The sequence below is a fragment of the Electrophorus electricus genome, chromosome 16, assembly GCF_013358815.1.
Source record: "Electrophorus electricus isolate fEleEle1 chromosome 16, fEleEle1.pri, whole genome shotgun sequence".
Classification (NCBI taxonomy): domain Eukaryota; kingdom Metazoa; phylum Chordata; class Actinopteri; order Gymnotiformes; family Gymnotidae; genus Electrophorus; species Electrophorus electricus.
The window spans coordinates 4,606,846-4,621,021 of NC_049550.1; the positions used below are offsets into that span (position 1 = coordinate 4,606,846).

The window sequence follows — 14,176 nt, forward strand, 5'->3', positions numbered from 1 at the left end:
TAACATAAGCCATAGTCTTATGACAGACCTAGTTAATCTATGACAATCCAGAGCAGAGGCCAGGCAGCAGACAAAGAGGCTAAACCAACCATCTGCTGGTCGCTACATGACATCCCTAAGGTTCATCACATTGACAATGTGTCTGTTCCCTGAGCTAAGCAGAAATACAGAAAACAAAGAAAAACTTATCTTAGGCTTGAAAATGTTGATGGAATTAGGGGAACAGCCCTTTCCTGGTTTGAATCTTATCTAGCTGGTCTCTACCAGTTTGTTAACATAAATGGAGACTTCTCAGCATACAACAAGGTTAGCTATGGTGTCCCGCAAGGATCTGTTCTAGGGCCTTTGCTTTTTTCTTTATATATGTTACTGCTAAGTGACATTATACATAAATACTGTGCTAGTTTCCACTGCTATGCTGATGATTCTCAGTTATATGTCTCAGCTAAACCAGAGGACATATATCACCTTAGTATTATTATGGAATGCATAAAGGACAACAAACACTGGATGTTGAGGAACTTTCTCTCACTTAATCCTGACAAAACAGGTGCTTCTATTAGGCCAAGAGACAGCTAGGTCCTCACTTTCTGATTACTCAGTGATCCTCAGTGGTCTCCCAATCACATCTTCTCTAATAGTTAAAGATCTTGGAATCTAGAACTGCCTTTCTCCACCTCAGGAACATTTCAAAGATTAGGAACATGCTCTCCTCACATGATGCAGAAAAGATGCATTTATTACTTCAAGATTTATTAATTCAACATTTATTAATTCAAGACTGCAATGCCTTAATATCTGGCTGTACCATTAAGTGCCTAAACAAGCTCCAGCTAGTTCAAAATGCAGCAACCAGAGTTCTGACTAGAACTAGAAAAATTGACCATCAGGCCTATCTTAGCTACTTTACACTGGCTCCCAATAAAATTTTGTATTGATTATAAAATATTTCTGATAACCTACAAAGCACTGAATAGTCTTGCCCCACAGTACCTTAGAGAACTCTTAGTACATTACAATCCACCACGTCTGCTTAGATCAAAAGGTGCAGGTTCTTTACTAGTACCAAGAATAAGAAAATCTACCCCAGGGGGCAGAGCCTTTTCCTATAAAGCTCCCACACTATGGAATAACCTTCCTGTACATGTTTGAGACTCAGACACAGTCTCATTATTTAAGGCTAGGCTGAAAACCTATCTGTGCAGTCAGGCATTTTATTAACTACTTCCCATCTTAGGTAAAGGTGTATATCTGGGGGTCAATGGGAAGTAAGAGTTATGGTAAACTGGGATGTTATGATGCTGTCACTTCACCTCTCTTTTGTCACTCATGTTTTTCACTGAGAGTTACAGAGTGCTGATGTTCCAGGGTTCCCTCATGCTTGTGTTTCCTTCTGGCTCTATTCTTTTAGCTGTGCTGCCATGCAGGCAGTTGTAGCTCAATCGTTAAGGCGCTTGACTTGTAATTGGAAAGTTGCTGGTTTGAGCCCTGCCACTGTTGAGCCCCTGAGCAAGACCCTTAACCCTCAATTGCTTAAGTTGTACTCACTCATAATTGTAAGTTGCTTTGGATAAAAGTGTGAGCTTAAGGCCTTTAATATAAAGAGCTAGATCTTGTTAGAGTCCATCTTTTTACATTATAGTTCCCTAATTTTCACACTCTCGTACCTGGACACGCCTAATAATCTAGTCTCATTTTCTGCTGAGGAACACCTACCCCTGATGATCATGTTACTGAGCCTCAGCTGCCATAACTACTCCCATCACCCCCTGATGTCCCCTGCTGTAGCCCACCACACCTCCACCCCAGCCAACTACTTCTCTGCTGTCCACGCACACCATTGCGACAAGACTAGGACCTCTAAAAAATTGGACTAGACATTAATTGCTTATTTTTTCATTTTATTATTATTTATTTAATTTTCTCTTTACATTGTTATTACATTGTTGTGACTGTTGTCGGCCAGAGGAGGATGGGCCACCCTTTGAATCTTGATTCCTCTCCAGGTTCTCCTCCTTCTCTAGGGAGTTTTTCCTTGCCAGTGTCGCCCTTGTCTTGCTCACTGGGGGCTTCAACTCGGACATTTGTAAAACTGCTTTGTAACAATATCTGTTGTAAAAAGCGCTATATAAATCAATTTTGATTTTTGATTTTGATTTGATATTTTGTACTGCAGTTACTTACCTAGAAATTTCTTAAATATATGAATTTTAAATTCTACATTTACATTCACATAACATTTACATTTTGCATTTGCATTTTACATTTATATATATATATATATATATATATATATATATATATATATATATATATATATATATATATATATATATATATATATATAATTTAGAAGTGTAACTTTTCAATAAATATATTTTTAATTCTATAGTCAACACCAACACTGTATTTCAGTTATAATGTACATAAATTAAGCTAAATGTTTTAAAAATGCTAAAAAAGAGTATCAAACATTTTACATTTGGCACCCCATACAATTTCTTGCCAAGATAACTGGCTGATAACAGAGTTTCAAATTAATGCTCCATCACAGATCAATACAAAAGATTATGTTTACATTAATTGAACGTATTCCTGCTTTATATAAAATACACTTTGTATTTATAGTATTATTTAATTCATTTGCTGCTTTAATAGTGCAAAATACTACATTCAACAAACCTTGCATCAATCTCATAAGGAACCATATTCCTACAAGTGGCAACTTATAAATTGTGCTTCTATTGCATATGGGTGATGCTTGGTTAAAAATAAATAAAAACAAGATAGAGAAGATTAAGCTTCAATCTTACCTATCACTGTTTAGATCACTGCACAGGTCTTGTCCAACCCTGATCCTCTTTTTTGTCTGTTATGACATTTATGTACAGTACCTACGCCTGCACGCAAGTATGCTTGCTTGGTGACAGAAAGTTTGCTAAACCAGAGTAACAGAACATTGGTCGGAAACTCGCTGAAAGGTGTTGAAATTCATGTGTGTAGAGAAATAAGATATGTACTTCTCCTCTGTATTGTAGTTCCTTTTTTCACTGCAAATTTAGTCTATCAGTGTAACATTTTAGCACAATCTTAAGAAGCATCTGAGTAAGATGTTTTTTGTATTTTAATTCAAAAACATTACCAAAAGCACCAGTGACGACTAAACGTCATCTTCCACAGAATCAATTCTAGTGGACATTTGTTCACTGAAATAATTAAGTCACTGAAAGGGAATGTTTGCATCTTAAAGCCTGAAGCATACAGTGGTCTTAAAGGAAATTTTACATGACATGTACAATTATGTTTTAATAAGCTGTGTAAAGTGTTACAAGTGTAACTATATAATATTTGGTCATTAAGTGCAAGAACTTTGGCATTTACTAGTTACACTGTGTTGTACATATATATGTACACTTAAACAGAAGTGTATTCCACTTAAACTGTGGTGTAAGTATAACTTTACACGAAATAAGTGTATACTAATTACACCCTTGTGTATATTACACCCTTGTGCAATACATTGTTTCTCATTGTTTCTTTATTCATTATTCACATAACCCTTGTTGTTATTGGTGTGTTATTCATTTGCTATCCAGTATGGACTTGGTTCCTTGAGTCTTGGTTTCTCTCAGTGGTTGTTCTTCCTGTTTGTCCTGAGAGTGTCATATAGGACATTTTTTTTGTCATATGCTCACTAGAGGATTCAACCCAGTTTTCCATAAAGATGCTTTGTGATGTCTCCAATTGTAAAAGAGTCTTATACAAATAGATTTCGAACTGAATAGTTTTTCAGTGGTGGTGTGCACAGACTGGCTGATATGATGAACACTAATTTATTTCAGAACTGCATAAACTTGACCACTGCAGGGATATGCTGAATACCATTATTTTGCATCTTTAAACTTGTACTTCATGACTACTTCTAATACATAATGGCATTTTCATTTCTACCTTATAAACGTTTGTACAGTGTATCACAAAAATGGCTAATAGTCAACTACAAAAACTTCCTAGGCTATTAACTATCCCAATTGACACCTCGGAAAATATGTGTACACCTTAATAAACACTACTATACTATAAAACATATTTACACTTGTTATAACGTATTATGTATTATGATTTGTTCCATTTCCCAGTACTCTAAAATAGAGTGAATATATTTAAAAAAAAATTAAAAGTGAAATATGTTTTCGAAAAGCGGACGAGGCAGATATGGAAAAAGAAGAAACAGGAAACAAGCTCATCTATGGTGCTGACATGGCTCAGGTAAGAACAATAAAGACAATGAACAGAGGGAGTGCAAGTGCATGCAACAGGAAGGTAATGAGTCTGGAATGGAGAACAGGTAAGATAGACAAAGGCTGGCTGTGTGGGTGGGGCCAAAGGTCAGTAGGCTGGCTAGACCATATGCTGGAGCAAATCGGGAGGTTGGAGGCAAGGCAGGAGGCGGGAGCTACCCACCCAACATTTTGTATACCACTGCATGCCATTAGTTTAGAAGTTAGTTTGTTTTGGGTTTGTTACTACCTGTTTTTTTGTTTGTTTGTTTGTTTACTCCACATCCAAGTTACTGCTCTCTGGTTTGTACTTGGTTTTCCTTTTCTCTACTGCTTTATGAGTTTTGTGTCGCTTTCACAGCTGCTCGTTAATAAATCTGATAAACTGTTGTTTTCTTGTCAGTGTGACTTCCCTTGTGACTGCCACATGCTATAATCCTCAAAATCCTCTGTAGTCAAGTTCTGCCATGTACTATAGCAGTTCTATACCTTACAGTGAGTGGACTTTTAAAGACACTTTCAATGGTGGAGCAGTAACATTTTTGGAGGTGCTGCAGCTCACCTGTAACATTTCATTAATCACCACAGAAAGTACAAACTGTATCACAATATGGATTGGCTAGTAGTGCTGTGATACCAAAGCAGGCAGCTGGAGATCTGATGAGCCTGCCGCAAATGACTGTTACAGGTACCTTTCCCCTACTGTCTGGCTGATAATGGAGATGGGTCTCCCCCGGCACCATCTCAAGTTCACAGTTCCTCGATGTTGCTGGCACGCAGGTCCACACTGGTATTTTGGCACCATCTTGTACATTTCCATTTATAAGTCTCCTTCACTCACTTTTGCACACACATTCATGGCCATTAGTCATTGACCTGTGCAATAATCTGAAATAATAAACTGAAAACCTGATAACGCAGTTATCAGTGGGCCCAGAGTCCAATTTTTCATCCTTAATAGTACCTTTTCATTTTATTTTCATTAGTTTTATTGTTTTAAAGTTTTACTCAATAACCCACAATAGTAGTATATGCCTCAGGATGCTCATAAAACTCCAATTTGAGATTGACATTTTATACACCTGTATCATGTAATTAATGGCTTTCTATTGTTGGTATATTTTTACTTGTCCATAACTTGCTATTCATCATAGGTGTGTGAATATGCCTGTCATTCATCACTGGTTATTTCACACTAACTATGACCTTTGTGCAGCTCTGCTGCCAATGGAAGTCGTACAGTTTACTAACATGCCGATTTGTTTTGTTAGTTGGTAACCCAGAGCCTGAGAGAGGGTGAGTTCCCATGTACATAGCCTGTAGCAGAGAAGACATGCCGCTGAAAAGCATATTGAGAAGTCAGGTCCGCTGAAATGGATTCCTGGTGATTTGATTTTATTTATAATTCTTAAGATGATAATTATATTTATACACAGGATGTCAAATATCCTATGCCAATCCATACCAGAAACCAAAACATTGCAAGCTCTTCACAGGGGTCATCAGGTAGGCACCTCAATTCAGCAAAACGCTGACGAACAAAGTCCACAACACCTCCAGAAGGTCCAGAAGGCTCGATTATGTGGTGTGCCAACCTCACTCCCCTCTAAGGTCACTTTTAAACATAACCTCCTTAAACATAAACTCAAACTGGCCTCCCTGGTGGCTAAGGCCATACCTAGCCCTACTGGTACCGTTAATACATTCTCAGTGTCTCCAGTTCCATCTGGATCTACCGCATTGCACAATGACTCGACATAAAAAGCTACCCCGATTATATCTCCATATATACTGTCCCTTACATGTCAACAAAACATGCTTCAGGATGCAAACCCCCCGTACATAATTCATAATTCTCAACCAGGATCTTCACCTACCCACTGTCCAAGGTTTTGCGGGGTTGGAAGAAAGTCGTAAGTCGCTCTAAGTAAAAATTAAATGCTACTAGTATCTATTGTCTACAGCTCTCGCCAGGTGATTTTCCATTTCTCTATATTTTTTAAGTAGTGACGGGACGATAGAAAGTAACGTATCGACAACGCTCCGAGTTTACAAAGTGCATACATTACGAAGCACTGCTTGCATGTGTGCTGCAAATGCAAATGTCACGTGGTCATAGATAACCGAAGCTTCAGAGCACTTTAATGCATCACTGAGACTTCAGAATGCATCAATGCATCACAAAGACCTACTCCATTAACCTGGCCTGACTGACAAACAAAGTCAAACTTAACCTACTCCTTTAACCTGGCATGACTGACACAAGACCAAGTCAATCATCTGATCCCATATACCCAAATAGCGCATCTACAAAGTTTAAAAGTCTTCCAAACACATACCAATTCGAGGGTTTTGTGAAAGGAGGCGTCCGGTATCACATCTTGGGAATAAAATTGTAATATTTCGAGAGTTCACGTCATATTTATTGTGATTAAAAATGTGGTATTACGATAATAAAGTCATTAAGTGACAGGAACAAGTCAGGGTCTTTCGAGGATAACCTAAACTAACCCTGTTGGTGAAGCTGTTTGAGTTTGTCCGCTTCTGCATCATAACTGCAGCATGCAGAACATCAGAACTGGGCGTCCCTTGACCTTGGCATGGTCTTATTTGAAGAGCGGTCCATGTTCTCACAACTTCCTTATAGTAATACCACTTTTATGTCGTTATTTTTCTACTTTATTCTCAAAATATTATGATTTTATTCTAAAAAATACTACTTTATTCTCAAAATATTATAGCTTTATTCTCGAAATCTACCATTTTTAACAGTGGCACTGTCATGAAACGCTGTCGTAGCACATAAAAAGTCTCTTAAAATTAAAAAAACATAACATACTGGAAGGATCATTTAAGAGATACCCTACTGTGGTGTGGAATCATTTCCAGACAGAATCTCCATTAAAAACTATTATGTAATAGCCTGCTTTCAATAACAATAATACATCATCTATGCTTCTCCGTTTAAGCTATACGCATCCTGCGATTTTACACGGGAGATAAGACCCCCACTGTACCAGCTCATCCTGGATCATCTAATTGGGTATAATAGAACAGCTTTGACACAAAACTATACCCAAATAAATATTTGTATTAAATAAGTCTAAAATATATTCCAAATGTAACAAATATACAAACATATATAGTGGTATAAAATTGGTGAGGCTTGATCTGTAAATTTTACATAGGTACCAAACGAACTGAGAGCGGTAGCTCTTTTTACAAACAAATAATAAACTATAAGCGATCATTTTTATTTGATACCCACTGACTGTAGGATCAGTAAAACAGTACAACCAAAAAAACACCAACACCAGCCCCAGATCCATTCATCACCACCACAACCACTGGCAGTAATGGCAACATCATCTTCAATTTGAGGGAGCTCCGCGTTAGAGAGACACACAAGGTCCACAGTGCTACAGTATCAGTACATCCTAACAACATCCTAGACCCCAACTCACCTTAATACATTTGAATTCCTTAACTAAACTCGTCGGCAAAAGCTCCAGAACTCCTCTTCCATACCACAATGCACACACACCCCTAGCCGCTTCCTTGCAGTTATGTTCATAGTCCTCTCCAGTCTCTCTGTCTGTGATTGCAACCTCATAAACTATCAGCGGACATCTAACACGAAGCAGCAAGCCAAGCTGCTGGCCCCACAATTTCAATTCACCTGGTAAACGTGATTTGTCAGTGCCATTAATAGGCTTTGCCAATTCCGTCTTTAGCCCTACAACTTGCTCTTTATCATTTAATGCTTCACTATACCTTGTACCTCTTAACTGACTTCTCCAGTATAGAAGGCATCAGTTCTGCTTCCATCATAAAATTGTGCGGTTTGATATTCGCATGTGTTTTCATGCCAATCAGCATTTTTTGTTTGCTTGCTTTTGCGACTAATAAATTATTGTTTCTACCAATGAATTCCGCTAGAGGCATTGTGTTTCTATGGAGATTCACATCAATGTTCTGATCATTAGATTTTTTAATAGCTGATGCACATCGCTGAGTTGCATTCAACTTATTATGCGATTTAAAATTAAAGTCCATTCTCATGTGACATTTCCCTCATTTTACTCACTTTGTGTATATGAACTTTATTCTCCAGCTTCTTATAAACCAACAGAAAAACTAGGGAATACGTCAACAGCACCTTTCTTTATTTCATGTCTCATTTTGGCACAGATTGTACAGACATTTTTCAAGCCCGGTCTTTAGTATGGACTGTCTCTCTCCCACAAAAAACACCTGCGTCTCAACAGCTAAAGATGATCACAATTTGAAATGAATGTTTGGCCAAATGATTGTCCAGTTCAGCTGTTCAGGATGGCTAGAACAAATCCAGCATCCACTTGCAGTGTACGCACATCCACTCACTTGAATTGGATGAAAAGAAGCAGCTTCTCAGTGTAAACAATATTTGGTGAAACGGCCACCGTTGGAGGGCATTGCCTGCTCTTCAGTCTGCGCGTGCCTCTTCGACCAGCAGGGGGGGCTCCTCGGCCACGCGGCTCTTGAAGAGTGTGATCTCGTCCAGGTGGCAGAGCGGCATCTCTCTAATCACGTGGCTCAGGTCTTCGTGCAGCAGCGGGTACACCACCACGCTCAGGGCAGGCCGCGACGCAGACAGGCTGTGTGGGGACAAAGAGATGGACCAGCAGGTCGGCATTTAAAGGTACGAAAAACCCAAAACATGACAGCGACACTTTCTCCTACATCTGCGGTTGATGATGGCAGCAGCGATAGCGGATGATATGCAGGTGAATGTAGTACGTCAGGCACAAAGCGGTCTTACATTACTGAATTACAGGTGGACAGATTAGAGGGTGTGCAGACAGATTACACATTACAGATTTCTGCAGGGTGATTGGTGGTATGGTTGTGATTCAACTAGTCTGGAGTGACTGGGGTGAGCAGCAACAATCAACAAAGCGCAGATTATGGAGTGCATGGCAGTAGGACTTTAGGGTGTAGTTTCAAAGAAATTACACTTCGGCCCTGCCAAGAAAAAGGTTTGCTCACCCCTGGAAGAGACTTTTGGTGACCCCTCCAATACCCACTAAATCTGCAATGGGCCTGTCTATAAATCTAATTTGTGCCATTGTCTCCAATAAGCCTAATTTGTTCTTTCTTTTCAAAATGGACATTCCATTAGCAACATCAGACCTCACACTAGTTTTAATCATTTTCTGTCTTGTGAAAAAAGAATGGTGCACATTTTGGAAGATGAATAGTTAAGTGACAGGAACATTTAAAAAGCAAAAAAATAAAATAATCCAAAAGCACAATAAATGCTGAAACACTAGTACTGAAAAAACAAAAACCTCGTCGGAAAGATTCTTAATTCCCAATTGAAGGTAAAGCCGTGCGCGATATTGAAGATAAAGGCGTGTGTGAAATGATGACATGTGGGCGTGTTTAAAACTAACCTGTCCAACAGGGTCTTCTGCAGCGCTTTGCAGGCTGCCAGAGTCCCGCCCATGAACATGTGACACATGATGAGGCTGGTGGAGCGCTGCACGAAGGCGGCGGCGGCGGCGGGTTGGAAGGTCCCGTGACGTGAGACCAGACAGAGACGGCGAAGACGGCGGCAGTGGGCGAGCGCCTCGAAGAACGCGGCGTTGGCGTTGAAGTACGGCTGTTCCAGCCTGGTGCATCACACACACACACACACACACACACACACACACTGAGGAAGTGACACAGCGTGAAGATTCTGCCTATACTGCGTTACTATTGACGGCACTTTTTTTTTTTTTTTTTTTTTTTGCTGCTTTAAGATTTGTGGCTCCTGCAGATCCATAGAAAGTGCTGAAAATAGCCACATTTTCTGAGAAAATGACTGGAATTCATTTTGATGCGATTTTGGTAGGCTGGTGCCATTGTTATTTTTTTTTTTAAAACTGAATTTCAGGAGGATGAAATATAAAACTCCACAAATTAGAACTGACAAATAGAATCTTCAAACAAAGCAAACATCCGTCTACATCTGACTAATGGACGTCAGCATGAGCAACAATTAAAGCAAGTACCTTCTGAAAACGAATATCTATTTTGCGACACTTCATTTAGTGTGACAAAGACTGGACCAAACGTCAAAACCAAATACAATAAACTTGCTGCGTAGTTGATTTGAATGTGCTGGTACTGATAAAACAGAGAAACAGAACATAAAATTACCCTCTGCTGCCCTCTACTGGAGAGCTGAATATCTCTAGTTTAAAATGTTCTATGAGCAGGAGAGCACAAATGTAGTGTGTTCTAAAGGTGGGATTCTCAACATGTCCCTTCCATAGAAAAGATTAACTATTCATAAAGCATTTGATCCCACTTTATATTAAATGTATCCAGTATCGGTGCAATTACACTTAATGTAATTACTAAGACTGCATCATTATAGATGGATTACCGGAGCACAGCTTCAATACATGCACATGTGTTATCATCTGTTTTGGCTCATGTAAGTAACAGGTCTTTCTCAACAGCATTAATGAGATGTACAAGTCTTTTCTTTCTGATTTTAAAAGTATGTGAATAATTATATTTACATTATTACTGCATTTACAGAAGAAATATCGACTTATATTTATCTTGTTATAGTATGTTTGTGCTGCAGCACAGTAACCTAGCCAGAGGCTTGAGTTTAATTCATGTGTGATATTCACCTCAAGTCCCTGAGTTGTGTGCAGTGCACGAGCACCTCCTGCAAGGCCTGCGTATAGTTGACAGTTTTTAAGGATCCAAGGTTGGCCAGCGATAACGCCTGAAGGTCCTTACATCCCTGAGCGAGCTGTATGAGTCCGGTCCCTTTCAGCACCCCTGGCAGATGGGCCAAGGTGAGCCTGCGCAAAAACCTCAGCTTCCCCAAAACCGCCAGCTGTGCGTCTCCGATCAGGCATGACCAGGGGCAAGCTGCGGGGTCCTTGCGGATGGCTGGCTCATTTCGCGGCATGGCCGACGAGAAGCCGGCGCCGATGAGCTCCAGCTCAGCCAGGTGGGGGCAGCCCTCCAGCAGCGGACGAAAGCAGGACGCCTCCGCCGGGTCCTCGCCCTGATGTGCCGCGTCCTCCGAGCACGGCTGGTAGATGGGCACGCCCACGCGCCGAGCCTTCTTCAGTCCGAAGAGCGGTGAGCTCGAGGGGAGGCCCAAATCCGGGCGCGCCGCTGCCGTCTCGGGCGCCCGCGGGGCCAGTGCACAGGCAGGCAGCGCCAGCGAGCGCAGGTGGGCGAGACAACCCAGTGCTCGGCACAGGTGCCCGTCCTGCCCGGCTGGGGGGGCGTGGTGGTAGTGCGTAGCTGACAGATTCAGGCGCACAAGGTCGGGGCACGCCCGCACCAGCGCCCGCACGCTCTCGCCATCCATCGTCTCCTCGCCCTTCCCACTGCCGTCCACAGGTGGGCCACACCCGCACCCACGCAGATTGAGGCTGCGCAGGGGTGAGAGGTCGCGCCCGGCTCCCAGCAACACATGGAGGGGGTTGAAGCCCGGCGTCGAGCAGCGCGACACGTTCAGGTAGGCGGGGCAGCCATGTGCCAGCACCCGCCCCAGCATGGCGCCGTCCAACCAGGTGCGTGGTAGCTGCAGGGCCCGGACTATGCTCCCGTCTGCCGCCGCCATGCGCTCTGTCAGCGCCGCCACCGCGCCAGGTCTGGGTGGCGCCGGTCCCGGCACAAACACCACTAGGCCAGCCAGGCCGGAGGGCACGCTGAGGCTGAAGACGGCCAGGTATAGGGCGAGCAGCGTGCGGTTGACCTCGCCCGGCGCCAGCCGTGCCGAAAACCAGCGCAGGTTCTGGTAGTGCGGCACGCTGCTCTGGCCCACCATCAGCTGGGCGCAGCCGCCTGCCTCCTGCCGCCCCTCGCCCGCCTCCAGGTAGAGGTGTAGGCTGCGCAGGCCGCTACAGCAGGGAACCACGCCGTACGACGCTGCCAGCAGCGTCTGCTGCAGCTCGCGCAGCCGTGCCAGTGCCGCCTTGCCCTCGGCGCTCAGCTGCTGAAGCGCGAATCCTGGCCCCACGTCCAGTGCCAGCGCCCGCAGCGCGCGCAGCGAGCCCAGCAGCCGAGAGAGGCGCGTCGGGGTCACGCGGCAGCCCGTCACGTCCAGGCGCACCACACCGCTGCAGCGCGTCACCTGCTCCAGCGTTGAGCCAGACAGCCAGTAGCAGCCGCTTGCGTTCAGTGTGCGCACGTCGCCGGACACCTCCTTCAGGAGGCGCTTGACCGCTTCATCGGTCGCCTGCGAGGGAGACAAAACTCGAGATCAGACAGCTCGACTCTCGTCCTGCGCATTCCAGAAGTGTTTTAGCTGGATCTTTTGTTTTTATTTACTCATGAGTGCAAATGCCTGATTAAATCCCTATTTGAACTGACAACTCTGTGAATCTGCAAATAAGATGTGTCACACAGAAATTTCTGGATTTCTGGAAATCAGTGAATCTGCCCAGCTGCAATACAAACATTTGCTTCTTTTAATTTCTACTCGTCATTGGGATGAGAGACAAAGCACATCAACGCCTCAGTGCTCTGGAGACGAAGAGCTGCCTGAGCTCACCGAGTACTCTTTGTGCAGGTGTATGTGGGTCGTCAAGCTCTTGTCTAGACATAATATCCGAAATTTCTGGCACACCCGGTTTACGCTGACCATCAGGTCGTGACTTGGGATGTACCGCAGGATATTTAGCATAATCTCGTCTGAAAAGTCGGAGATGGTGACAGAGCACTGAGAGACACTGTCTGGGCAACACTGGGCCTGCAGAGAAACGCGAACAAAACGTGAACAAATCTTAGCACGGTTAGGGGTTTTAGACATGTGGACACACAGTAGCTAATACGGATCAACGTTTATGCGCGTTTAAATAGAATGTGCTATTTGACGTCTTCTCACATAGCACTAGCTAGTGAGAAACAATTCACATGACAAAGGATTTTACAAGAAGAAACTTCGGCAACATCACTGTTCCAAACATTTGCATGATTAATGACAAATATTTATGGGGGAATGATCTATTTTATTAAAGCTCGTTAGTCATTCGTTAACCTATCTTAGAACAGTACATGATTGATGTGTCGAGCTAGTTAACTTTTCTAGCTGTAACGGTAGCTAACTGAGCATCTATGAACTATTAAGATCTTACCTACCGTTTCAATCTGATTATCCATGTCGCCTTTCGGACGTCTCTTCAAATATAAAATTAACTTATAAATAGAACTCCATGCTAGATTTTCCCAAAATTCAATTAACTCAACACAAAAACTGCCTAGCTAGTCAAGTTAACTGGTCGCAGTCTAACCCTAACTCTCCCTTTAACTCTCAGGAGGAAGGCATTTACAGACGTAGCAACTTCCGGGAGGTGCAGCGACTTCTTCCGCCGTTACTTCTGTAGCCAATTTAACGTTAACTTTTGTCTACCGTAGCCATAAGTGTTTTGACAATCTCATGTCCCATTTAGATTAACAAAGGATGGACAGTGGAAATCTAGTAGATAATGAATATATCGTTCGAACGGACTGCCATGGGTAGGCTGGCTGGGTGTATGCGGCTGCGGGTAGAAGGAGCACTGACATTTGGTTAGAAATTCACTTAAATCATTCCCTTCTGATGCGGTAATATTGCACATCCTATATCTTAGCTGCCTTTATAATCATTGGGTTGCATCAGTTATTTGTCGATGCAATAAAACCGTGCGACGCGCCCCAGGTTTCAGTGGGGCCAGGGGAGACCGCACGGATGATTACACTGGTAAACTCGTACAATTGTTTCGTTACTGGCAGTCTGCACTCAAGATTGTGAAAATGTTCCTAACCTGAGGGATATGCTACTTGGTGCTAAAAGGTCGATCAAACCAATAGTAGACTAAAATGTTTATTGGGCCTGCTGCCCTAGACAGGCC

The 14,176-nt window shown here is 42.6% G+C and overlaps 1 protein-coding gene across 1 annotated transcript; it reads right to left on the minus strand.

The window, feature by feature from the left end:
• Window positions 1–8,425: 8,425 nt before the first annotated feature.
• Window positions 8,426–13,646, minus strand: fbxl18 (F-box and leucine-rich repeat protein 18). The gene is made up of 5 exons (XM_027015759.2): window positions 13,425–13,646; window positions 12,838–13,035; window positions 10,952–12,522; window positions 9,716–9,934; window positions 8,426–8,917 (listed from the first exon to the last, which is right to left on the minus strand). The coding sequence occupies exons 1-5, from the start codon at window positions 13,443–13,445 to the stop codon at window positions 8,746–8,748; spliced, it is 2,181 nt and encodes a 726-aa protein (XP_026871560.2). The 5' UTR covers window positions 13,446–13,646; the 3' UTR covers window positions 8,426–8,745.
• Window positions 13,647–14,176: the final 530 nt, after the last annotated feature.